At 35.4% G+C, this 27,864-nt stretch overlaps 1 protein-coding gene across 2 annotated transcripts in view; it reads right to left on the reverse strand.

Moving 5' to 3' along the window:
* Nucleotides 1-3,729: 3,729 nt before the first annotated feature.
* The window catches only part of GRAMD2B (GRAM domain containing 2B), an 81,438-nt gene continuing 57,303 nt past the window's right edge, over nt 3,730-27,864 (reverse strand). Inside the window, exons 5-14 of one of the 2 annotated variants that reach the window (XM_043978429.1) lie at nt 26,157-26,260; nt 20,269-20,364; nt 18,206-18,277; nt 17,674-17,754; nt 13,451-13,562; nt 13,012-13,134; nt 12,533-12,620; nt 11,318-11,419; nt 9,343-9,436; nt 3,730-5,220 (exon numbers count right to left, since the gene is read on the reverse strand). In XM_043978429.1, the coding sequence (XP_043834364.1) occupies nt 5,179-5,220; nt 9,343-9,436; nt 11,318-11,419; nt 12,533-12,620; nt 13,012-13,134; nt 13,451-13,562; nt 17,674-17,754; nt 18,206-18,277; nt 20,269-20,364; nt 26,157-26,260 (914 nt within the window). In that variant the 3' untranslated portion in view covers nt 3,730-5,178. Of the gene's footprint in view, nt 5,221-9,342; nt 9,437-11,317; nt 11,420-12,532; nt 12,624-13,011; nt 13,135-13,450; nt 13,563-17,673; nt 17,755-18,205; nt 18,278-20,268; nt 20,365-26,156; nt 26,261-27,864 lie in introns of both variants that reach the window. The other variant, XM_043978428.1, reaches the window with a different exon arrangement.

Here is a 27,864-nt window from a genome sequence, read left to right on the forward strand (position 1 = left end):
TTATATTTTATAATACTCTTATTAATATTAAGTTCATATTCATTTAGATTTCCCTAGTTTGAATTTCATTGTCTTTTATTGTTCCATGTGTATTTTCTTCTATTCATTTATCTAATTTTGAAAAAATTGCAAGATGGTTTTGATTTCATAATACAGTGTTAATTCTAGGAGTATTGTGCTCCCATATTCTGAGTTGTTTGTTTTTGTTATTTTTTCTCAACTGATTATTTGATCAAACTCTTTAAAGCATTTCCCTGGCAAATTGTTTGCCATGGCAAGTGTAAATTGATTCTAGAAGTATTATTTTTGATAAGCATATTCCAAAAAAAAAAAAAAAAGAGGGGAACATTTGTAAAAGTTTTCTTTTTTCAGAAAAAAGTTTTCTTTGATATTCTGTTGTGCTTTAACTTGTATTTAAATATGTTCTGATTTTTCACAAAAGTAATTGTATACTAAGTGCAAAAAAGGGGTATTATTTGAAATTGTTGCATAATTATATATTGTGTTCTGAGTCAAGATGTATTCACATTTTTTGCAATCATTTATTATCCTCAATTTTTAAATCCATATGAGACTTGGATTATGGGAACTTATCATTTAAGACATTAATTGCCTTTATTCTGAGTTATCAGATGCCAGTTGGCCAAGATGCCATCCAATCACAAGAGGAATACATGCAAAGAGCAGACATTGAACTGTTACATGAGGGGAGACATGCACGAAGTTAAGGTATGGCCGAGGGAACGGCTTTTGACAAATGTTGAGGTTGGATTCTCTTGGTTTAATATTTTATTTTATTTTTCCCCACAATATTGTACAGATGGCTGGAAGTATTCATCCCACCCATCTCACTTCTACACCTGGCTTCTATGCTCCCTCCTATATGCCTGATGCCATGGACATCTCAATCCCATGCATCTGATTAAGTCTGACTCAGTTTCTTCCAATATGTTCGGTGGCTTGGACATATATTCCATCCACCTATTTTAAGCCTGGCATACTGTATGGGCAGTACATATTGCTCAAGTGTGGGAATGCTCATATCCCATCATTTCTCTGTTCTTTTATGGTAACCCCCATAATTATCTCAGGTGTCATGATAAATAACAGTGTTGAATTTGGCCTTGACATCTGTTACTAATTATATTAGATTTTAAAATTTCTCATAATGGCATGAGGATAATTAGGCAGATGATGCAAAAAGTGATGAAACAGATAAAAATTATTTTTAATAATTAATATTGCAGCAATTGTCTTCTCAATTACCCTCCATAAGGGGGGGGACTATAGTAATATTATAATTTTAAAGAATGTTTCAATTTTTGTTTTATTATATGTTTCATGTGTAACAACTAAGATTATGTATTCCCTTAGACATGTTTTTGAGAACTTTCATTGTTTGATTTTATTATTGACAAAGCTATTTTAAAGTTGTGTTAAGCTCAATTTTGTAGGAAATTTCCTGGCTGATTACCAGCATCCATACCTCAACCCCTGAAAAGACTTCCATTCCACGACTACACCTAGAGGACATCTGAGAAAAGACTTTCAGAGACTTTAAATGAACAGTTTTGATTTGTTTTTGTTGTTTTTTTTTCTCTTTCTGTTATAATATACACCATCTGTAACATGTATTCTCTGCAGAGGCCCTCCCTTTGCAAGACCAATGTCAAAGCGTCGGTTCATGAGGACAAAAAAAAAAATCGCCCCTCTGGACAAAACTTTCCTCTCTTCCTTTTCTATATTGTTGTTCACATATTATTAGTTAGCAATAGTTATTATATTGTTTTTACTGTTCCGTCAAGGAACACCTATAGTTCCAGGGCATAATATGGATGATGAGTCAGCAAAGGAGATGGAAGAATGGTCATATAGGTTAGGAGAACAACCAGGAGAATTAGTGCCATGAAAAACAAATGTAACAATGTATGCCATGTTTTACTCCTATGGTCCTCATGGTCTTCAAGGAGGGCAAGGAGGTGCATTTTCTTATCTCTTTTTAGGGTCAAACAATCATTATACATAAGTGATATTAAGTTTCATTGTAGTTGTTCTTTCCATTGACATATTAACCTGTATGTTGATCATCAACATCCTTCTAGTGAACCTATATGGAGGCTAAATATGGCACACCATATTCTTAGAAGACTCAAGACAATGGGCAATTCAAAAGGCAATAGAAAGACAGAGAGTGGGTATTAGCAGGGTACAAAGTATTAACACTAATGCTATTGGAAGTGTTTTAAAAGATATGCAGGAAATGTATAAGCATTAGATTGTGAGCTCCTCAGAGAAAGGACTATCTTTTGCCTTTTTCTGTATGCCCAGTAAATAGAATAATGGACTTGAAATTAAGAAACCCTGAGTTCAAATCTTCCCTCAGACATTAGCTGTGTGACCCTTGGCAAGTCACTTAACCTCTGACTCAGTTTCCTCAACTATAAAATGAGGATAATAATAGCACCTAGCTCTCAGAGTTGTTGAGGATTAAATGAGATAATATTTATAAAAGGTTTAGTGTAGTGTCTGACACATAGTAGGTGCTTAATAAACATTTATTAACTGACTAACTAGAAAAGAGGTGGGAGGTGGAACCCACCTAGTTATGTAAAATGAGCCAGGGGACCTTGAGAAATGGATACCTTGTACTGTTACCCACAGAAGTTTAAAATACATAAAAGACATTTATTTAGATTCTTCTATTGAAGGCAAAAGGAAGTGTATGTACAAAAAGTCATCATTGTATTGTGATTTGTACCGTTGTAAGGGCATCACAATGCCTTCAGCAACATATGATAAGTATTTATTAAGGTGTGGAAGGGCTATATATCTGTTGTTGGCAGAAGTTACATATTAATGAAGTCACAGATCTTTTGAAGTAATAAAGTAAAGTTGGTAATAGATGAATACTGGTAGTTTACACTTTGCACAGAGAACTGGAGCAAGACAAAGATAGGGTTAGAACTTTTGGGAAGGTAGAGAATATATTTTCTGTCATATCCATGTACATGAGAGACATCATGGTATAGAAGATAGTGGGCATGCCTAAGAGATAGGAAGATTTCAGTTTAGTGCTATTTCTGATGCATCTAGCTATGTGACCTAGGGCAGAGCACTTAATTGTTGAGTGCAATAGGTAACTCTGAAGCTCCTATAAGTACATATAGAGTCTAGGGGGAAAATAGGCTAAAGCTTAGAGAGCATATGTGACAAAATGTATAACTCACAGAACCTGGGAGTCCTTTTGCTGGAGTCTTCAAGATACTACCTTTAGGAATGGTATAGTTTTTTTGCTGGGCTTTTTGTAGAATCCTGAATCTCTGTTCAGTCAGGCCTTGGATCCTGATGCAGACACTGCTTGTTATCTGCTGCTGTTTCGGGAATATTGCTAAGAAGCTGAGGAAGATGAGAAGTCTAAAGTCCTCTGGACTCTTCAGGATCACAAGTTTCTCCTCAAGAACCTTGAGTTCTTGGTGGTGAGTAGTGAGGAAGCCAAGGTGCTCTCCCCACAAAGATTTTCTTTTTTAGGAGTTTTACTGGAACATTCTTTCCCTAACAATGCCAGGAAGCTGGGAGATACTCAAATCCCTCAGGTTCCTAACTAGGTCATGGCTTTAGATAGGTTCTTAATCACTCAGCCAATCCAGACTTCCTGTCATACCTAGGGAGGCTTCCAGGCCTTGTTGACACCTAGTGAATAATAAGGATGAAATCTTACAGATAAGTATATCATGTAAGACTGCTTTATTACTTATTTTAGGTGAATTGGTTTCGTTAACTTACTCAATCAATCTCCATCCTCACATATCAATAAGAACTTACTAAGAACACAATATTTGCCAGTGGTCTATCAAATACAAATCAGGTAACCAACTCATTTTATTTATTAGCTTATTTGATTTAACAATAAAATACATTTCATAGAAATGATTATAAAATATGTTTTGCAAATATAATATTTTATACTTACAGATCTTATGGTACATAGTGAAAACTTAGTAAATAGAAGATATTAAACCAACAGCAATTTCTTAATTTCACATGACAAAGAAGAAACATCCATTATAATCTGTTGAAATTGGTTTCTGTATTGAATCCAAAAATTTCCTTCAATGTTTTCTATTCTGTGCAAAAATAACTGTTGTGCTTTTTTTTTTTGGTGGTTTTAAAAATTAGGTTCTCAAGGCAAGTTTTAATTTAGGGCTCCAGTTCCACACCCTGCTTAGGAAAAAAAATCACTTAGAAACTGAGTACTTAAATCCACTTTCCCTATTGTTATTATTGACACCATATTGAGAAGTTAAAATACAGCTTATTTAAAACAGGGTAGAGAAAGAGGAGAGCAAAGTTATGAGGCTTTTTGTGTGTGTGTATATATTCAGCATCATTTACAGTTAGGGCTTTTTAAAAAATATGCCTTAGTTATTAATCCATTGTGGCACTTACTAGGCACTTAAAAAGAACCACAGGATACTAGCAATGGAAGGAACTTGTGAGGTAATCTATTCCAATTCCTATCCAAATCTAGTCAGTATTTTAGCACCTCCAGCTATGGGGAATTGTTATTTATTTTTTATGAGGCAGCCCCTTTTATTTTTGGACAGCTCTGAACCTATTGTCTAATTTTAAGGTTGAAGGTGAAGAGTTTTAAGGGATAAAGAAAGAATAGAAAGGAAGAAGTAAAACAGAGTGGACCATGTTTGCTGATGTTACAATCCCTGTTGAACCTCAGTCATCCAAACCCAAAGGCATAGTTGTATCCAACAGTCTCTTTTGATAAATCCAAGTAAATGAGAGCCATTCTCCCCATGAAATAGCAGTGAAAACACCCTCAGAGTCAAATTTTTTTTTGGTGGGGCAATGAGGGTTAAGTGACTTGTCCAAGGTCACACAGCTAGTTAAGGGTCACATGTCTGAGGCCAGATTTGAACTCAGGACCTCCTGAATCCAGGGCTGGTGCTTCATCCAGTGCACCACCTAGCTGCCCCCAGAGTCAATGTTAATATTTATTGCACAATAACCAAATCACTTCCCACTTTCCTGAGGCAGGAACCATAAAGTGCAAAAGTGGCTTTGGATTCCAATTAATCAGTGTCTGTCCAGCAGAGTGCCCTCCACAAGTAGTGAAGTTGCTTCTTGAAAGTGTAGCATTAAGTTGGCCCCAAGCAACCAGGTAAGTCAGTCACCATTCTCCAGCAGCCTTTGTAAGTTATTTTGTATCTAAAAATGATAGAAAAAAGCTTCCATTATTAAACATAATAATCATGATAATAATTCATATAGGGCTTTAAGGTTTACAAAGAGCTTTCTTTACCATAGCTTTATGTATTGTGGGTTATGCTAATACCATTATTCCCACTAAATAGATCTGAGGCTTAATGTGGTTAATTGACTTGCCCATGGAAATTGTAAGTGATATAGCCAGGACTCAAAACTAGGGTCCTCTGACTCTTAAGACTTGCACTTTTGCTCTTCCTTTCATGCTATTCTCCATTCTATTCAATTTGACAGCCATTTATTAAATGCCTACTATGTACTGGACACTGTGTTAGACACTGGGAATACACAAAAATGAAACAGGTCTTCTCAATGAACTTACATTCAAATAGGGAGAAACATCATTACACACATAAATAAATATAAAGGAGTTACATGGAAAAGTAAAGGTACTAACAACTGGGGTGAATCAAGAAAAGTTGTGTAGAGGAAGTTGTACATGAAGCCAGAGATTCAAAGACAGAGAGGTAAGGAAGGAGAACTTTTCAGACACGGGGGATAGTCTATAAAAAAGCATCCCCTGTAGTACTATTAAGGCCAACTTGTTTCCTCAAAACCAAGATTTTTAAAAAATATTTTAAGTAAGTTACTGTTTTTGGACAACTATTTAGGTGAAACCATTACATCTTCTCATTCAAAAAGGAGAACCAAATGGAACATGAATATAAAAATATGGAATAAGAATTGAAAATAAAGGTAATGGATAGGAAAAAATAGTTGTAAAAACCTATATAAGCATGAGAATGAATTAAGAAAGGCCTTGGTATTCCTAAGTATTACATCGATATACATATAAAAGAGTTGATCCTTGAAAGCCCAAGCCTGAATCCCATGTATTTTTTAAACTAAAATTTATTTTTTAATTAATAGGAATCTTCCCCACCTCTTATCTCACCCCTACTGAAAAAGGAAAACAACCCCCCTGATTTATTTATTTACTTATTTTGCAGAAGCACATCAACTGCATAAAGTAATGTTCATTGCCATTTAGTTTACCTGGGCTCTGTGATTTCCTAAGGCAGAAAAATGCAGTGCTAAGAGAAAGAATCACAGATAATAAATAGAAAGAAAAAGTTAACTCTCCTCTTTTATTCAGCATAAAGGTAAACACTACTAAAACTTGTTTTAGAAAAGAAAATGTCAGTAAGGTCAAGAGGAAGAGTTTTCTGACCTGCCCCATTACAAATCTTTTGACATCTTGTATCCTTATTTTCCAAACACCAAGCATGATTAATTGTTGAAGATATCTCCTGATTTGATGCTCTGCCTTCTCCACCTCAATTGAAATCATCTTTTTCTTCTTGTCAGACCCAGCCTAGTTTATACTTCTTCTGAAGACTTCTCTGATTTCCCTAGTTGAAAGTTATTTATTCCAAGAGAGGTGATGGACTCAGCATTAAGACATACATATTTTTTTTTCATGACAGTGTGGGAATTTGTTTTACTTTGCATGTTTTTTTGAAAGGTTTTTATCTTTCTTTTTCATTGGGAAGTGGGGAGGTAAAAGGATGAGAAGGTGGATTTTTTTGTTAGTTGAAAAAAATTAAACAACAAAAAAAGAAAACCACTTCTGTCTTAAATTTTCACATGCATTCATAGATCTAAAGCTGGCAGAGACTTTAGAGGTTACTTAGGCAACATTCTCAGGTGAAGAAACTGAGGCCCAGAAATTTTAAGTGATTAGCAGAGCTGGGACTTGAATCCAGCTCTTTTTTACTCCATGATCCCTACTCTTTTCAGTATGCCATGCTGCTCCTTGTCTATATCACATTCTACCTTGAGTTATGTCTATTTATATACATGTCTTCAATTAGGTATTTATTTATTTATTTTCTTTTTTTTCTTTTCAATTAGGTTTTAATCTTGAGGTTAGGAACCACGTCATTTTTCCTCTTTGTATTCCCAGTGTACAGTGCTTCATACACAGTTCGTGCTTAATAAATGCTGGCTAAGTTAAATTGGCCTGAAAGACGTGCCTCTCAGATACACTAAGAAGCAAAGGTCCAAGGACAAGCTTTTTATAACAACAATAACAGGGCAGCTAGGTGGCGCAGTGGATAAAGCACTGGCCTTGGATTCAGGAGGACCTGAGTTCAAATCCAGCCTCAGACACTTGACACTTAACTAGCTGTGTGACCCTGGGCAAGTCACTTAACCCTCATTGTCCTGCAAAAATTAAAAAAAGGGGTGGCTAGGTGGTGCAGAGGATAAGAGCACCGGTGCTGGAGTCAGGAGTACCTGAGTTCAAATCCAGCCTCAGACACTTAACTAGCTGTGTGACCCTGGGCAAGTCACTTAACCCCAATTGCCTCACTAAAAAAAAAAATTAAAAAAAAATAACAACAATGACTACTTTATAGCAATAACCACTTTATAACAATTACTACTATCTTATGTTTGAAACTTGCAAAGCACTTCTGCATACATTTTCTCATTTGATCCTCAAGACCTCAGGTGTGAGTTACGGACTCAATTTTGGAGATGGAAAGGAACTCAGTGGTCATTTCAACCCATACCTGAAAAGGAACCCCCATTATAACACACCCAAGTAGTGGCATCCATCTCTGTTTGAAGACCTCCAATGAGAAGGCTCCTGAGGCAGTGCATTCTATCTTTGGAAAGATTACATCATACATATTGTATAAATGAAGAAACTGAGACTTGTCAAGGTTAAAGGATTTACTTAATATGAAAAAACTAGGAAATGACAGTACTGTGATTCCTTGTGTAGTGCTCTCTTTATGTCACTAATACCAAAATGGACAAAGTGTGTTGTAGGTTCTATTCAGGGTTCAATTCAATTTCCCTTTTTATTTCTGTGCTTCAGCAAGAATCTGGCTTTATAAGTTTACTTGTATCCTTTAATATTTTTACTTTTCCCTGTGTTTTGCCTTGTGAGAGCTAATAGAAGTTTGTATCCTGGGAAGGGGGGTAGGTAGAGATGGGGGAAAAAAAGGAGTAATTTGCCTGGGGGTGAAGGGGAAGATTATAGATATAATCTTTTAGTAAAACCTTACTACCTTGCTATATGAGGCAGCTAGGTGGCACAGTGGATAAATCCCTGAGCCTGGAGTCAGGAAGACTTGAGTTCAAATTCAGTCTCAGATACTTAAGCCTGTCTGCCTCGGTTCCCTCATCTGTAAAATGAACTCTAGAAGGAAATGGCAAACCAATCCAGTATCTTTGCCAAGAAAATCTAATTAGGGTCATGAAGAGTTGGACGTGAGTAAACAACACTACCACCTTAATAATACAGCCTCAGTATACAAATATAAAATCTTCTGGCTTTAAATGGAGCACAACAGTTTGAAGTGTTCCACATAGATCACCAAAATCCTTACCAACTCAAATTTTTTTTTTTTTGGATGAGGCAATTTGGGTTAAGTGACTTGCCCAGGGTCACACAGCTAGTAATTGTTAAGTGTCTGAGGCCAAATTTGAACTCAGGTCCTCCTGAATCCAGGGCCGGTGCTCTATCCACTGTGCCACCTAGCTGCCCCTCAATTTTTTTGTATTATCCTCCTTGCGGAGTATTTTTTCCCCTTAAGCCTTCTGTGGTCATTAAAAAAAAAGTCATCTCCAAAGAAGCAAGCACTTTTTTTTTTTTTTAAATAAGGGCCCAAGATTATAGTGAAAACTGGACCTGGAGCTAGAATACCACATTTGAATTCTAGCTTTGACACTTAAATGTGACTCTAGGGGAAATCATTTAATCTTCTCTTAAGTCTTAGTATTTTTAATCTTTCAAATGGGAATAAAATGTGCACAACCTACAAAGGAGGAAAACCATATGGTGTTAGAGGTATGATATTTGTTTAGGAGGAAAGTGTCATAAGGTGTATCAAGTATGTTATCTACACAAATATGGCAATACCAGACTATTTCTAAGAGGATACCACATGTACTATATATAGGCAGTAGTAATGCTGCTATACCACCATCATCCTGCTGATAGCTTTTTTGGATCCAGGATCATGAAGAAAAGCACACTCAGGAAATGGGGCAGGTCATAGGGAAAAGACTATGGTCAATACCAAAGGAATACATATAGGAATGAAAAACCACCTTTTCTAATTTTATTATGTTGGCTGTTAACTCTGTACAGAGGGCCTCAGTGTTGACTTCCAACTGTGATCCCAAGGAATGTGGTGCTTTTTGTCTGAAAGAACAATGACAACAGAGTAAGGCACACAAGTAAGAAAGGAGAGCAAAAACACTGGAATTTATTTGCATAGAACAAGAGACAACTTATAAAAGAACAGTGAGCACCATACGCATTGCAACTCATATACTCGAGCTTATGTGTCTTAGGGAACTGATTTTACAGGAATTCAGAAAGCTTATCACCTATTTTAGCTAACTATATATTCTATGATCAAGATTTATACCAAAATCTCACATTCTTTTAAAACTGTACACAAGAAAATGCCTTTTGATCAACCCCCTTTTTAACAATTTCTCCCCTTTAATATTTGGTTCTTGTAGGGAGCCTTGTAGTTGAAGTAGGGGTAAGGGAAATATGGAGGAAGACTAACCCCAGAAGATCAAATACTCTAATAAAGAAACCTGCACTCACATACCTTGAGTCATGGGACAAAAAGGGGCCAGTCCATTGGACAAAAAAGGGACCAGTAAACCATGTGTATATATAGCTAGAGACAGTTGAGAATGTATTCCAGGTCTTTAATAACCATGCATATAAGATGACATGTCACAAAATATTATTTGTTGAATTTGGATAACTTTGTATTTGTTAGGCCTGCATCCTTTCTTTCCCTGAACATAGGTGAGTAAATAGTCATTCTGGGGTTGATGTTTCTATGAGTTAGAATGTATAGCAAAGTTATATGTACATTTTTTTGTATTATTTACAAAGCTCTATAAATTTTACCTTTCTATTTCAGGCAGGTGGCTTTTAGTTCCTTTTATTGATTCTCATTGTAATCCAACTTTAGAAGTGTATCAAAGAAATAGCCTCTATCTTGCCACATAGGCATTATCAATCAATAAGTTTTTATTAAATGCCTACTATGTGCCAGGAACTACATTTGTGTTAGATAAAATTAGTCTTTGTATAACTGTTAGAGTGTGAAAAGTGCCTGTTATAGGAATATTTCAGTTTAGAAGACAGAACTGAAGTATACTTTTTTTTTTTGGTGGGGCAATGGGGATTAAGTGACTTGCCCAGGGTCACACAGCTAGTAAGTGTCAAGTGTCTGAGGCCATATTTGAACTCAGGTCCTTCTGAATCCAGAGCCGGTGCTCCAGCCACTGTGCCACCTAGCTGCCCTGCCCCTATACTTTCTAATAATAATCCATTCAGCTCCAACTTGTCTTAGAAGTTCTCAGGTATGTATTTAAAGGAGACCTGCTATTGGCATATGGTATTATATATTGTATAAATGTTTACATATATGAAAATTTTATTTAAAGAAATAGAAAACTCACATAATTAGATATGGCTTGCCCAATGGGCTTAGAATTTCATTATTAAAAATGGAAATCTTTTAGCAATATGGCTAAATAGCTTATCTTGGTTTAAGCTGCTTAAAGAGTTATTGTCATGAGTAAACTATTCTTTCAGATCATGGAACTTCTAATTACATAGATTTTATATTGCCTGAGAGTTTTCTTATGACATATGAATTAATATAAAAAGTTACAGATGGAGAAATTTGCTGCATTTATATTTTCTATTTATTTCTTTGTCTTACCCCTTCACTATGTCAAATACCACATTCTATGAAATGGTCAGGCTCACATCTAGACTTTAGGGTATATTCATAGTTTTTTAGAGAGTTTCAACCTTGGGGAAAGGATATAATAATATAGCTCAATTTGCTGTTTGGCATACCGAGACAACAAAATAGGGTAGGGATCACAACTTTATTTTTATATCTCCTCTTCTACCTCCCAGCCCTCAGAACCTAGCACTGTGCCTCACATATAGCATGTGTTCAACAAATATTTACCAAACAGTCCTATCCAAACACTGTTCAACTACAAATGAGAGAATGATAGTACCGAGGTATTCTCTTACTCATTATGAGAATCAACCGCAGAAGCTATTGATCTAAGCCGTTCCTCCAGAGCATTGATTCTGTGTCTCATGTAGAAGGTAGAAAAGATAAGTGCACAGACACTGAAAAAGAAAAAGAAAATGCCACTCTAGGTTACTGACCAGGGTACAATGTCCATAATGTAATCCATCTGGAAACCAGTTTGAAAAGTTGATTTAAAATGTGAAAAGCCCAGGTGCTTAACTTTGAACCCATAGTAGCATATATAGGTTTTTAATTTTTATAAAGTCCTTTCCTATCAATAGCCCCATAAAGTTGGCATCACAAGCATTCCTACCCTCACTTTACAAATGAGCAAATTGAAACTCAAATCGCTGAAGTCACTTGTCCACAATCATATAGCTAGTGAGTATTTTAGATGGAATATTAAACAGGTCAAGAGATTTGTTTTGGGTCACATAGTTCATTAATAAAAGAGCTATAGGAATCAAACAGACCCCCCCCCCCCTTGCAATGAGGGTTAAGTGACTTGCCCAGGGTCACACAGCTAGTAGGTGTCAAGTGTCTGAGGCCAGGGCCAGTGCTTTATTCACCTAGCTGCCCCTCCAGTGTTCTTTCAATTACATTTCACTGGCTTCCAAATTGAGAGGGAGAAGAGACCACTTTTAAACTCCTCAGTCTAGGCTTTAGTTTATCTACATATACATCTACAGTATTTAGTAATACATTTCTTCCCCTTCCTGGTAGCTGGGGGGCGGGGAGACAAAGAAAACATAAAGTCCTCTTAAACATCATTTTTAGCTATCAGTTGCAATTTCTCCTCTTAGAGCAATAAATGGTCTAATGATTTGAATTTTATTGCTTTTCCTCCCCCAACATTGTGAGTAATTACTAACAAGGACATAGATAATCTGTGTCACAGCATAAATCCAAGTCTTTTTTAATTTTTTAAATTAAATTTTTTTAAAAATCCAAGTCTTTTTATTATGAGGACTATACTTTTTCTACTATACCATACCTGCATTTTAGTTTTCCCTCCCTTTTCCCTATTTCTTTAAGAAATGTATTTATAAAGAAATACCTTAAGCTAAACTAGCTAAAAGGAACGGGGTGGCAAATAAGGCTCAAAGAGTTAAGTGGGCATTATAAACAACTGAGGGTTAAGATTAGTGTTGACAAGATGTGGAGGTATTTAGACCTTTTGCTTGTCACTTATAATCAGTTCATGTACTTACATAACTGCATAGAATATGAGAATGTGGCGGAGTGTCAGACATTTCTGGGACCTTAATTTATGGAAGAATCCAAAGGCTCCTGACTGACCTGCTGAATGTCAGATTAAAAAAACAAAAACAAAAACAAAAACCTGACTTTAAAACTCAGCCGAACACAATATTTTACTGTCAGTCTCCTAACAACGTACATGCACCCTCCCCCAATTAGTACTTTAGAAATTCATTTTTTTTTTTTACTTATAGTGGGGGTGACTGAAAAAAACATTCCCCCCAGATGTCATTTTAGCTGTTAGTTGTAATTTTTTTGCTGTACTAAAAACAAATTCAATGACTTCTCACCTTTTTAAGGAATCAAAACAAGTAGCCTAAAAGTTCACAAGAGGAGGAGAGAGAAGAAAAGGCAAAGAATAGCTCCACATCGGACAATTGGGACCTCAGCAGTTACAAATGGGTGGCCAGAAAACACCTGTTATTCTTACTGTATCCTGGAAGGCTCTTGGCTTTTCCTTTAGGCACACAATTCACAAGAGATTCTGTATGAACTGATTTTGTTTCTCCTTTAATGACTTTCAGAACTGTCTGGGACTCCATCACATGAAAATCTGTCAAAAGAAAATCAGGCTGGGTGCAAGTTTGGCTTAGGTGTGCATTTTAATTCGTCATTGTGTTAGAAAGGGAGCAAATCCTCAATTGGTTTGACTTCCAAAGAGTTAGGAATATTTTGATGGTGACTTGAAAATTACTGGTAAAACTGAGAACAAATAGCGTCTCAATGAAATAAGTATATGAAGCTGGTGATAATGCACATGAATTCTTCCCAACAACTTTATGCCCACCCTTAACTAGGCATGTAAATCCTTTTTTTCTTGGACCTCGTGCAGAAAACTGAATTTTTGTCCATCACAACATTCTCCAGACCTTGAAAATTTTCAGATTCAGGAGTCTGAGATCCAGAGCTGCTATATTCATTCATTGCTTGCCTTCTTTGCTGAACCACTCCATCTAAATCTGAGAATTCATCATTGAAAACCTGAAGGGAAAGAGTAAGTTTAGAGACTACTTTTACTTTATTAAATAGGCCAACTTTTATACATTCCTGGTTTCCATATATACAGATGACTCATGTAATTAATAAAATAGGTTAATTCTATGCTGTTGGGGATTTCTCTAACTGCTGATCATTTAGTATAGAACTGCCGTATCTGAATTCCTGTGGGCAGCTAGATTTATGTCTGTGGACAAAAAGCATCCAGTTTTTTGAAGCTACAGATGGGTAAGAAAAAATCTGGGAGCTAAAATTTAAAAGCTTTCTTATACTTACTAACAATTCCATAAAGGTGTATTCAGTCCTTTCTAGTAAGGAATTCTACCATTTGAAACAATTAGAAAGATGTGTGGAAAAATATTACCAAATGCAAGTTAGACTAACTAAACAGAAAAGTGAGTAGTCAAAGTAAAGAGGGGTAGAAGAAAGAAGAAAATGGGGGTTAGCTAGCCTCTTAAAAGCAATGTATCATTTTAATATGTCCGTTTTAGATCAGTCAGCAGAAAAAATGGTCTGAGACATAACTTTCTTCAAGGAAGGTCTAATCAAGAGAGAATAAATGAATAGTGTCATTGATTCCTGGCATTTTAAATTAATATTGTTGATGGAATTACTGAAAATTGAAAGGGGAAATTTCGGGGATTTTTCATATGTTACTGGTTCCCTCAAATTATTCCTCTATTATTGCATCAAGGTATTACAATAACCCTGGTCTTTTTTCAGTGCCTTTGTAATTTGAGAGAACCTATAGCATATAAATGATCATTGAGAGCTCCCCCTTTTAATTTATTAGTCCAAGTTTTGAGAATATAATAAATTTTCAAAGAATGTCTATTGTCCAGACCAATGCTTCCCACCCTGTAACCTAAGAATCCCTGGGCAGCCAGTGAGTTATTGCAGAATCCTTGAATTCACATATTAAATAAGAATTATAATATGGATCTTTTTTAGTTTAATCAAAAATGCAGTATAGTGATAGTCAAAATTGCGTGGGGTTTTATAATTTTTTTGATGTTTAAAAGGGGATCTTCATTGCTACTGTCTCTCATCCTCTTATATCTACCTTATGTCAACCCTGCCCCCAAGTCCCTATTCTACTTTACTTCTTTTAATTTGTACATCTATCACCCTATCCGAATCCTGTCCTCTCATCCAGATCATGCTTCCCCCTTTTCTCAAGGAATTCAATTCCATCCCCTCCTTCCTTTAGGAATTTGTTTCTTTGATCATTTTCTCTCTTGTATTCTTTTCTTAAAAGCTGAAAAAAATATCCTGGATATACCCCATCTTTGAAAAACCTTTACTTGATACTTATGCAAGAGACTATCCTCTATTTTTTCCCCTTTATATCAAAACCCCTAGGAAAATCACCTAGACTTGTTGCCTCCACTTTATTTTCCACTCACTTCTCAACCACTTGCAATCTGGCTTTCAACCTCAGCATTCGCCTGAAACTGTGATCTCCAAGACTATCAATGCTTTCTTAATTGCTGAATCTTTCTGTGGCTTTTGTCCCTTGAACACACCTTCTTCCTACAAGCTTTCTCTATTTTTGGCCACCATGGCACTCATCTCTCCTACTTCCTTTACTAAGGCTGCTAGGTGCACAGTGGATAGAACCTCGGGCCTGAAGTCAGGAAGTTCAAATCCCAAGTTCAAATCCAGCCTCAGACACCAGCTTTGTGACCTTGGGCAAGTCACTTAACTCAATTTCCTCATCTGTAAAAAATGAGCTGGAGAAAGTAATGGCAAACCACCCCCAACATCTCTGGTAAGAAAATCCCAAATCGGGTCACAAAGACTTAACAATGAGTTCCTTTGCCACCTATGTGACTTTATCTTCTCAGATTCCATCTTCTATCTTTAACCATGGGTATTCTTCCAAGGCTTTGTCTTAGACTCTGGTGTCTTTCTATACTCTCTCTTGGTAATCTCATCAGCTCATCACTAAGTATAGGAATTAATGGTTATCTTCTCTATGCAGATAACTTCCAGATCCATGTATTTAGCCCCAAAGTCTCTCTTGATCTTTATACCCGTGTTGTCAACTGGATGTCCCATTGGTCTCTTATATTCAATGTATCTTCTTCTCTAAAATGCCCTGTTGAGGGTACCACCATCTTTGTAGAAAACCACTTTTGGAACCTCAGAGTCACTCCTGATTCTTTTCATTTCATATTCAGTAAATTGGTAAGTCTTGATTATTTCTCTACAATATCTCTTACATCCTTCTCTTTCTCCCTAATTATAAAGCTAGAATTCTAGTTCAGGCCCTTAAAACTTCTTGATTGGATTACTATAATAGCACCCTAATTGGTTTCCTTGCTTTCAGTTTTTTCTCCACATAACTATAAAAATAATCTTAGATTATAATCTTTCCTCAAAAATCTGGCTCCCAATTGCCTTTAGGAGAAAAATATACATTCACTACCTTGGTATTTAAGGCTCAGGGGCAGTTAGGTGCTGCAGTGGATAAAGCACTGGCTCTGGAGTCAAGAGGACCTGAGTTCAAATCTCACCTCAGACACTTACTAGCCATGTGACTCTGAGCAAGTCACTTGACCCCAATTGCCTTAAACACCCAGGGCCATCTCCAGTCATCCTGATATATATCTTTTTTTTTTTTTTTTTTTTTTTTTTTTTTAGTGAGGCAATTGGGGTTAAGTGACTTGCCCAGGGTCACACAGCTAGTAAGTGTGTGTTAAGTGTCTGAGGCCAGATTTGAACTCAGGTACTCCTGACTCCAGGGCTGGTGCTCTATCCACTGTGCCACCTAGCTGCCCCCTAACCTGATATATATCTTGCCAATGGACCCAGATGGCTCGGGGGGAGAGACTGAGGTTGGCCTTCTCTCACTTAAATCCAATTCACTCTTGGAGAATGAAGGACAAACAACAACAATTTAAGGCCCAGCAAAATTTAGCTCCAACCTACTTTGCCAGACTTAATGAATTTGCCTTTTGGTAGTCTATGTTCTTTCAAATGAGACTACTTGCTTTTTCCCAAACCAGCATCCTGCATCATCTTCCTTCCCCAGTCTTTCATAGACTCTCCCTCATGGTTAGAATATACTCTCTCCTTATCACTGCTTTTTACAATCTTTAAGAATGGGAAGAAGACTTAAAATGGAGATTTTGGGAGAAATTCAACAGGGGGAAAAGGGGGCAAAAAGGAGAAGGCAGCTGAAGTAAGGTGGCAAAATCCAGAGTTGAAGCATGACTGGTTTGGGTCCTTACTCAAGATGGAGGTTTTAGGAGAGACTCACCAATACAAGAACTGCTGCAGGGCCCCTTTGTCAGTACACATACTGTCCATGTAGCCCCTTTATTTCTATAGAAACTCCTGTCTACTGGTGAGTCATTTATTTTATAAAAGGAAAGGGAGTGCTTTCTGAATTTTTTTTATTGGAGCATAGAATTTTAAAACTTATACCACTGCTGGCTGTTTACGTTTAAGAATTTGATTATTTGATTTGTTCACTATTCCTTAAAAACCAGATTTGTTACTATTGTGGTGTAAGAAATGATGAGCAGGCAGATTTTAGAAAAACCTGGAAAGACTTAAGTGAACTGATGCTAAGTGAAGTGAGCAGAACCAGGAGAATATTGTACACAGTAAGAACAACATTGTGTGATGATCAACTGTGATAGACTTGGCTCTTCTCAACAGTGCAATGATCTAAGACAGTTCCAAAGAACGCATGATAGAAAATGTTCTCCACATCCAGAAAAAAGAACTGTGCATTCTGAATGCAAATTGAACCATACTGTTTCCACTTTTTGACTTTTTTTCCCCTTTTTTGAGGTTTTTCCCCCTCATGTTCTGATTCTTCTTTAACAATATGACTAATGCAGAAATATGTTTAATGTGATTGTACATATATAACCTATATCAGATTGCTTTCTGTCTTGGGGAGAGGGTTGGGAAGGGAGCGAGGGAGAAAAATTTGGAGGTAAAAACTTATGAAAACAAATGTTGAAAACTACCTTTGCATGCAACTGGAAAATAATAAAATACTTTTACGATAAAAAAAAGAAAACCAGATTTGTTGGACATCTTTCTGTTACTTTCCAGGCAATGACATGTACAGACCTACCAGAGGCAAAGATGAAGGACGATCTGCTCGGAAGCTGTTTTCAGGAGATGAAGGGTTGGGACTGTTGCCCACACTTGTATTCTGAAAATCAGTGATATAAAAATAAAATACCATACAGTTGCAAAGAGGCATTTGTGCTATTGTACATAGGAAAAAGTGCTGGAATTAAAGTCAGAATCCCAGCTCTGATACTTACTACCTATATAATCTTGGGATAGTTAACTTTTATGACCATCAGTTTTATCAATTGTAAAATGAAGAAGTTGAATTAGGTGACCCGTTAAGTCTCATCCAGTTCTAAATCTACAATCCTAACTCAGAAACAGCACACAAAAAAGGCAACAATGATGACTCTCCTAACTTATCAGGATGTATTTTTCCTTCTTCTCTGCTCAAATGGTTAGTTTTTGAAAAAAGTGATTCATTAATGAACACAGGATTTCATAGGAGTAATCAAGGCATATGAAAATAATTTTTTAAAGGAGAAAAGAGGGGTTTGGGACATTTTAAAACAATGCAAGTTGGTACTTACCTCTAGATGTGTGCATATTGATTTTATTAACTTGTAGGTTGTGTCTCTGGAGAGCAAGGAAACGAATATGTACTGTGAAACAAACCAACCAAAAATGTCACAAATACTGAAAAGTGGCAAGGGTCCATAGTTCAGAAAAGCTCATTTTGTATTCTCTTCATTTAAGTTATGTGCACACAAACATTCTCTTTTACTCCATTATTCTCACTCTTCCTTTTCATTCTTCCTGCACTCATCTCATTTTTCTCTCTCATACCACTGAACAACAAAAGTCATAAATAATGAAGAAACTTTGATCAGTTGGACTGAGGACCTAGCCCTTATATATAATTCTCAATACAAAAAGAAAGAAGATTCTGAATCATAGATGAAAAGGTTTTACACCTGAGAAGAGATCTGATGACTTTTATTAGATCCCCTTTAAAATTTTCTTTCAGAGACATTCACCAATTTTTAGGATTACAATAAAAACCAGACTTGCCATTGAAATGTTCTCAGGAGTTATAATAAGCTGTTTCCTTCACCATTGTTGAACATGTAAGGAGCTTTTAATGGGAAAAGTTGCTTACAAGTACAATACATAAAATAAATATAATCAGAAGAACCACAAAGGCATTTTGAAAGCATTTGACTGTAGGAGAAAAGGGTTACTAGGAATGGGGAACTCAATTTTAGGAAGAACTACATAAACAAAGAAAATGTAACAAATCATTTTGTCCCCTTTCAATTTAGAAGAATCCTTTCATTACTGGTTTGAGATTAAGACCATTTATCCATATATAACAGAGAGGGAGACAAGATTTATATGCTGGAAATATTTGCAAAAGAGTAGAATTTAAATAAACAAATATGCAGAAGCATTCATATACTCCTAATTTATCAGGATATATTTTTACTTTATGTCTCTCTTCTTCCCTCCTCAAATTCTAAGTTTTTGATAAAAGTGATTAGTGATAGAGCACCGTACTTCATAGGAATAACCAAGGAATAACATTTAAATATAATGGTTTTTATTGAGTGTTGACCTACTGTGATGGACTATATTCTTCTCACCAATGCAATGGTACAGAAGAGTTCCAGGGAACTCATGATGGAAGAGGATCTCCAAATCCAAGAAAAAAAAAGAAAAAAAGAACTGTGGAGTATAGATGCTGATTGAACCATATTATTTCTTTTGTTTTGGGTGCTGTTGTTTTTTTTTTCTATTTTGAGGTTTTGCATCACTGCTCTGATTTTTTTCTCTTGTAACAGGATTAATGCAGAAATAGGATTAATGTTATTATGTGTATATATATGTGTGTGTATATATCTATATGTATATGTATATGTATAGAGATATATAGACATAACCTATATCAGATTACCTGCTGTCTAGGGGAGGGGGGAGGGAGGGGAGGGAGGGAGAAAAATCTGAAATTGTAAAGCTTGTATAAACAAAAGTTGAGAACTATCTTTACATGTAACGGAAAAAATAAAATACCTTATACATTTAAAAAATATATAATGGTTTTAAAAAAATGTTTATTTTATTATTATTATTATTATTATTATTTTTGCGGGGCAATGAGGGTTAAGTGACTTGCCCAGGGTCACACAGCTAGTTAAGTGTCAAGTTTCTGAGGCTGGATTTGAACTCAGGTCCTCTTGAATCCAGGGCCAGTGCTCTATCCACTGAGCCACCTAGCTGCCCCCTAAATATAATGTTTTAAAGGAGAAAAGAGAAGTTTGGGGCATTTTGAAATAATAGACATGTAAATATATTGTATGAAAAAAATACCAAAATTTAGCAGGTGCAAACAAGAAACAATTATATTTATCCTCCTCCTCCAAGTCTTTTAAGTAACAAGGTAGCAATACCATGCTAACATGTAGAAATGCTGAATTTAAGGTTTTAGAGCCTTATATGTTATTTGCATGTGAAGTTTTCATAGGTTTTGGATCATGGAGATAAAGATGTAAATCTACCATAGTTTTAAAATATTGGAAACTAGGTGATATCCATTAAGTTAGAAGAGAGTGAAGATGTAGATGAGTAAATAGTATCTTATATATGACATACATACCCTTTCTGTGACTGTTGAAATAACCAGAGCATTTGGCACCAACAGGGCAGTTTTGGTTTTCTTTATTAGAGTCACTGTGAGAGCTGGAATACAGATCTGTAGTGGAAGCATCAAGTTAATAGTTCGGGTTTCCACAAAAAAGGAATCAAATCTTCATGTTATAATTGTAAGTGAAAAAGAAAATTATAGCAATAAGAAATCTAAGCCAAACTAAGGACAGTATTAAATTCTATATAGTTTTGATAGAGAAAAGTGAATTATAAAGGATGACAAACAGGGTGTAGTGGAAAGAGGACACGTTAGCTCTTCCTATTCCTGGACTCTTCTCTATTGCTCTGTGAACTTGGGTAGACTACCTTACCTCCCTGAGCCTCATTTTCTTTCTTCCTTTTAAAAATTTTTGAACTTAAGAAATAAAACAAGCATTTCCATAACAAAGTGGAATTGAAAAAGAAAAGGATTACACTTGAAATTGCAGATCTCTTACGTACTATTGCTATTCCTTTTAAATATACATCAAAGTTATCAGATAGCATCTTCTTCCATAGGAAATTTGTAATTAGAGTATTTATAATAGAATGAGTTGGTCGCTCAATGTTGTTCTTAAAACAATATTGCTATTACCACATACAATGTTCTCTTGGTTCTGCACATTTTGTTCTTCATTATTTTGTGCAAGTCTTTCCATGTTTGTTTCTAAAAATCATTGAGCCCATCGTTTCTTATAGCAGAGTAGTATTCTATCCTGAACATATACCACAATTTGTTTAGCCATTCCCTCATTTTCATCCTTCATAAAAGAACTAAGTTGCACTATAAAGGTGGTTCCCAACCTTTTCAAGTATGAAGACGCCTCAATGTTATTTTTTTTCTTTACCAATAATAAACACCTAATAAGTAGTTACATTATTTATTATGAGCTATCAATTGAAAAAGTAATAAAAATCTACTCCAAAGTCACTTAAATAAATTTGTATTTTTAGGAAATAGTATATGTAAAGGGCTTTGCAAACTTTAAAACTCTCACTAAATGTTAGTTATCATTGATATTAATCACAACAGCTATATGCATTTGAAAAATAGTCATACATATGTGCAAGATATTATTCAGACAACTTTCCCCTTTTATTTAGTCTATGCCTACTTATAGATTCACATATGGATTCAGAGACTACTTGAAAAATCTCTATGGCTCATATTCTACCCTATGGAATTCATTATACTAGATGAGCTCTAAGCTCCCTTTTAGTTCTAATGTTTTGATTCTCTAGTTCAAGAATGTATAATAGGGCAGCTAGGTGGCACAGTGGATAGAGCACCGGCCCTGGAGTCAGGAGTACCTGAGTTCAAATCCGGCCTCAGACACTTAACACTTACTAGCTGTGTGACCCTGGGCAAGTCACTTAACCCCAATTGCCTCACTAAAATTAAAAAAAAAAAAGAATGTATAATATATAGTTGGAATTACTATGTAGGTGCAAGCATTCTCCACTTAGGAACCTCCTACACTTTCTATACTATATTCTTTCAACTAAGTTTGGTCAAAGAACTGATTAAATAATTTTTTTTATTGCTGAGGGAAAGAAACAAGCATTTATTAAGTGGCTATAGGCTATGTGACATTGTGACGTGCTTTACAAATATTACGTTTGCTTCTCATAATAACTTTGTGAGATGCTATTAATATCCCCATTTTATAGATGAGGAAACTGAGGTAGACAGAGGTTAAGTGACTTGCTCAGGGTCACCCGGTTAGTAGGTGTGTGAGATTGAATTTAAACGTAGGTCTTCCTGATTCCAGGTCTAGTGTACTAGTCACTGCACTACCTACCTGCCTCAATAAAAAGGCAGAACAATATGCCCCAAATGATCTTTAATAAGACATTTCTTCCCTCAATAGTCACACTTGTCTAATTATTATATAACTATGCTTTATCCTTTTTGGTGTAGGCTAAATTGGGTAAAGATTAAATCTTTATATATCGGGATAGTTAACTTACATGGTAGATGAAAAAAGATTTTCAATATTTGACTTTATTTCTAAGGAATTCATTTATATGCAGGTCAAGAGACCATTAGACTGGAAACTGAAACATTTTGTACCAGTTAAGGTACACTAAAATGTGTGACCTTGATCAAAACATTGAGTCTTTCTGACTCCTGTAAAAACCCATCTGTAAAATGAAGGGGTTAGACTAGATGACATTTAAGGTCCCTTCTAGCTCTGATTCTAATATCTAATTTATTTTAGGTGATGTTCTACATTCACCAATGATTTGCTATGAAAGAAAATTTCCAGTATATTTAAAGACGGGAAAGACAAAATATTAAGAGCAGCAGGTAGTCAAATGTGAAGATATTTAGCTATTTCACAAAAGGAGTCTAAAGCATAATCACAAGGGATTTGAATTCAGTACCTAGAAGTGATCAATTGTGATAGCTTCTAGAAGAGAAAGTGAGTAACAATGCAAGAAAACTCATTTTCTTAATCAAATGACAAAACCCACCATTACAAGTTGCTATATATAATAAATTTTAATTTCTGAACTAAACATTATAGGTATCCTAGAAAAAAATTAGGCCAATTATTTCATGTGTTGATGAATGGATCTGGAAAAAAAATCATAAAGCCATGCTCACCAGGTCCATCACAGATTTATGCTATCTAATCCCAGTTGCAACAAGGCAATCATCCTATTTCTCCTTAAGCAATTTGCTATTGTACTTTCCAGGGGCTGTTCTAAATCTTCTGGGTTCTTCATTAACCTCCTACAGCATTCTTTACTACAACCTGCTCAGCTGAGGACCTCGCTTCATACTTCCATGAAAAACTGAAGCCATTTGCTTTGCACTCTCTCTTATCCTCCCTTCATCTCACAAAACAGAATTCTTCCTCCTCTCTTTTTTCACTTTTGTTTCAGATGAATAGGTGGCCCTTTTGGCCAAAAATAACCCCTCTATATGCATTCTTTATGTCATCCCCTCCTGTATTCTCCAGCAGATTTCCTCTACCATCATCTCTACTCTTTAATCTTCAATCACTCCCTATCTATTAGTTCCTGTCCTGCTGCCCACATACATACCCGTCTCTCCTGTCTTTAAAAACCTATCACTTGATCCTAAATAAATAACCAGAATTTCTATATATTACCAATAAAACCTAGCAGAAAGAGATATAAAGAGAAACTGCAGACAGTATAAAATACTTGGCAGCCTATCTGACAAGACACACAGAGAAAATATGTGGACACAGTTACAAAACATTTGTCATACAAATAAAGACAGATCTAGACAATTGGAGAAATATTAATTGTTCATGGGTAGGCTGTCAATATGACAAAAATGACAGTTCTATCTAAATTAAAGTTTTTATTCAGTGTCACACCAAACAACCAAAACAATTATTTTATTGAGCTGGGAAAAAATAATAATTTACCTGGAAGAACAAAAGATCAAAAATGTCAAGGGAATCAATGAAAAAAAAATGTGAAGAGGACAGTTAGGTGGCACAGTGGATAAAGCACTGGCCCTGGATTCAGGAAGACCTGAGTTCAAATCCAGCCTCAGACACTTGACACTTACTAGGTGTGTGACCCTGGGCAAGTCACTTAACCCTCATTGCCCCACCAAAGAGAGAGAGAGAGAGAGAGAGAGAGAGAGAGAGAGAGAGAGAGAGAGACAACGAATGTGAAGAAAGGTGGCCTAGCAGTACCAGATTTCAAAGTATATTATAAAGCAGGAATCATCAATACAATCTGGCACTAGCTAAGAAATAGAGTGGAAGATCAGAGAAATAGATCAGGTACACAATATATAGTAGTAAATGACCATAGTAATGTAGTGTTTGATAAGCCTAAAGATTCAAGCTTTAGGAGCAAGAACTCACCATTATATAAAAACTGCTGGGGAAACTGAAAAGCAGTCTGGCATAAACTAGGCATAGACCAACCTCTCTCATTATGTATCAAAATAAACTCAAAATGGGTACATAATTTAAACATGACATTTTCATAAAAGTATGCAAATTAAGGGAGCATGGCAAAATCTGTTAGATCTATGATAAGAGAAGGGTTCAGGATCAAACAAGAGATAATAAAGATCAGAGGATATAAAATGGATAATCTTGATTACATGAAATTAAAAAAGGTTTTGCATAAACAAAATGCCAAAATTAGAAGGAAAGCAGGAAACTGGGAAATTTTTTTATAGCAGGTTTCTCTGATAAAGGCCTAATTTCTCAAATATATAGAGACATGAGACAAATTTACAAAAATAAGAGTCATTCCTTAATTGATATGTGACCAAAGCATAAGAACAGGTATCAATAGTCACATGAAAAAATGCTCTAAATCTTTATTGTTAGAAAAATGCAAATCAAAACAACTCTGAGGTACTACCTCGAACCTATAAAGATGGCTAACATGACAAGAAAGGAAAATGACATGCTGGAGAGAATGTGGGAAAATAGGAACATTTATGCACTATTGGGAGAGTTGTGAATTTGGTCCAGCAAAATATTTTGAAAACCATTTGGAACTATGCCCAAAGGGTACATACCCCTTGATCCAGCAAAGAGATCAAAGAAAAAGGAAAAGAAATGATGAAATGAATGGTTTCAGAAAATCCTGGGAAGATATATGATGATGCAAACTAAAGTGAGCAGAACCAGAACATTGTACATTGTAACAGCAATATGCATAATGATAATCAACTGTGAAAGACAACTACTCTGATCAATGACAATTCCAAAAGACTCATGATGAAAAATGTTACCCACATTCAGAGAGAGAACTGATGAAATCTGAGTGTTAGTTAAAGCACATTTTTTTCTTGCTTTTTTTTGGCAACATATATGGAAATATGGAAATATGTTTTGCATGACTTCACATTTATCCTAAGTATCATATTGTTGCCTTCTCAATGGGTGGGAGAGGTATAGGAGAAAGGGAAGAAATTTGGAACTCAAAATTTAAAAAAATGAATGTTAAAAAAATCTTATCTTGATCAGTTGATATTGATCAAGTCACTTGATCTCATCTTCCCCACTACCTATCATCCTATATCTTTCCTCCCCTTTGTAGCTAAACTTCTTGGGGGAAAAAACTACCTACAATTGGTCCCTCCACTTTCTCTTTTCTCACTCTCTTCCAAACCCTCTGAAATCTGTCTTCTGATCTCATCATTCAATTGAATCTACTCTCTCCAAAATTTAATGATCTTTAAATGGCTAAAGAAAATGGTGTGTTATCAATCATTATTCTTCTAGACCTTTCTGTACTTTTTGACGTGATTGATCAGTGTCTCTTGGGTACTCTAAGTTTTCATGACACTGCTTTTTCTTAGTTCTTTTATGTGCATGAACACTAGTTTTCAAGTCTCCTTTGCTGGATCTTTATCCTTGTTATATCCACAATGGGTGTCCACCAAGGGTTTGTCCTGGGACCTCTTCTCTTTTCCCTCTATACTAAGAATTCTTAAAATTTTTTGGGACTGTATATTCCTTTGGCAATCTCTGGAAACCTATGGACCCCTTTGTAGAATAATGTTTTTAAATGCACAAAATAAGGTATATAGGGCTACAAAAGAAAGCACTTATATTTAAATACAGAATACTAAAATATATGGAAAATGTTTTTTAAAAAATACAACCAAACAAATTTAGAATATCTAGATTAAGAAACCCTGCTATATACTATATCACTTGATAAGCAATATGGCAACAATAATTGAATATTAGTGCAAAGAACCCATGGAAACTAGGTATCAAAAGGTAAGAATTAAAAAAAAGCTACCTTTATAAATCTTTCAGATGTCCAGCTTATCAATTAAATATATTAATTTTTTCAATTGCAAGAAGCTTGCTATTTATCCCCCAATTACATACTAACCTTGATGTCTTTGCCAAAGACTTTGGAATAGAAACAAATCCAATTTTCTGATATAAATAATTTTCCTTGGTACAGTATTTCCTTCTGCAGAGCACAAGTAAAACCTGAAACCATGTATAAAAATATATTATTCAAAATTTTCTTCAGTGAGGGAAGAATATTTTTGGTGAGGAGGGTGCAAAGGTAATAAACATAGTTTATTATCTGATTTCATATATACTTGCTAAAATTGTGATTCTTTAGTAAAATAAAATTGCTGATACTACAAAGTTGCAAAGTTTTGTTTTATAAATCTCTGTAACTTCCAAACTAAATTGAAAAATAAAAACTGAAGGGCAATACTCCCATTTAAAGGATCTCTTCCAAAAATTTCCCAAAGTATATATTACTCTCCATGTGAGGACATACTGACATAATATATAACCAGCAACCTCTCTTCCTCTTAGTATATTTTTCCTCTGGGAGATTTCAAAGAGGACTAAGTTTTTCCAAAGTCCTTCTCATGGAAGTAATAGCACTTCATGATACATATCTTCCTTTTAGGGACTGTAGGAAACATCCAGAACTAGAACTAGAACTTTTGTGTCTCAGACAAGTGGCATGAAATTGGCTTTTAATTCATTTGACCACTATGGGGGATGCAGCTGCCAGAGAAAAGTAGGAGTAGGCTGGAGAGGAGCTTACCTGAGTTATAGTTGATAAAGAGAGGAAAGAAGTAAATCATCTTGGAGGGAAATCACTAGTCATCTTATAGCTTCCCATTTTAACAAATATCATTTGTTAAGCACTTCTATGCTAAATACCCTCCAGATTTTAGACCAATAATCTTGCCCTAGTTGAAGCTCTGGAAGGATTTTTTTTTAAAGCATGCTAAACATTTTTTCATTTAGTATTTTATTTTCCCCCAATTACATGTAAAAACAGTTTTTAACATTTATTTTTAAAATTTTGAGTTCCAAATTCTCTCCCTCCCTCCCTCCCCTCAACCTCCCATTGAGAAGGCAAGCAATTTGATATAGGTTATACATGTGTAGTCATACAAAACATTTTATAGAAGCATCTTGATGAGCTTTTAACATGTTTTTCCTGGGAAAGGTAAGAATGAAATATTTGAAACCCTTCAACAATATACCAGCCAGTGCCATGGTAATAAAAACCACTCACGTTTCTAAAGTGCTACATTGTCCATAAAATGCTTTCTTTACAACAGCCCTTTACCTTGGTTTGCTAATTTCTCAAACGGAGATGACAATATATGAGGTAGGTGGTGAAAGCATTGTTATCCTTATTTCAAACAGAAGAAAACAAGGCTTAGAGAAAGTTAAAGGACCTGCCTAAGGTCAGTTAAGATTGTTGATTGTGATAATAGTAATCACACTATGATGTCTCAAGTGTATCTATTTCAATACATTCTTTCCCATCTGGTTAACCATTTGTACCATCACTGATTATTATTCTTGGTAACAGGACAACCCAATTTCAGCAATTTAAATTCAAAATAAACATGACATTTGAATATGGCTGTATTTGTAGCATCAACTTTCACTACTTTTCTACTTAATTGTCTTTTATGGATCGGTTTTAGCAATAGCCAATTGTCACTGCTGGCTTTGGAGGTCTATTGAATCTAATGATTTCCCTCCAATTAATTTTTCTAAGAGAGAATTATATGAAACATTAAGAGTTAAAAAGAAAATAAAACAGAATA

Source organism: Dromiciops gliroides, chromosome 1 (genome assembly GCF_019393635.1).
Source record: "Dromiciops gliroides isolate mDroGli1 chromosome 1, mDroGli1.pri, whole genome shotgun sequence".
In the NCBI taxonomy this organism is placed as follows: Eukaryota; Metazoa; Chordata; class Mammalia; order Microbiotheria; family Microbiotheriidae; genus Dromiciops; species Dromiciops gliroides.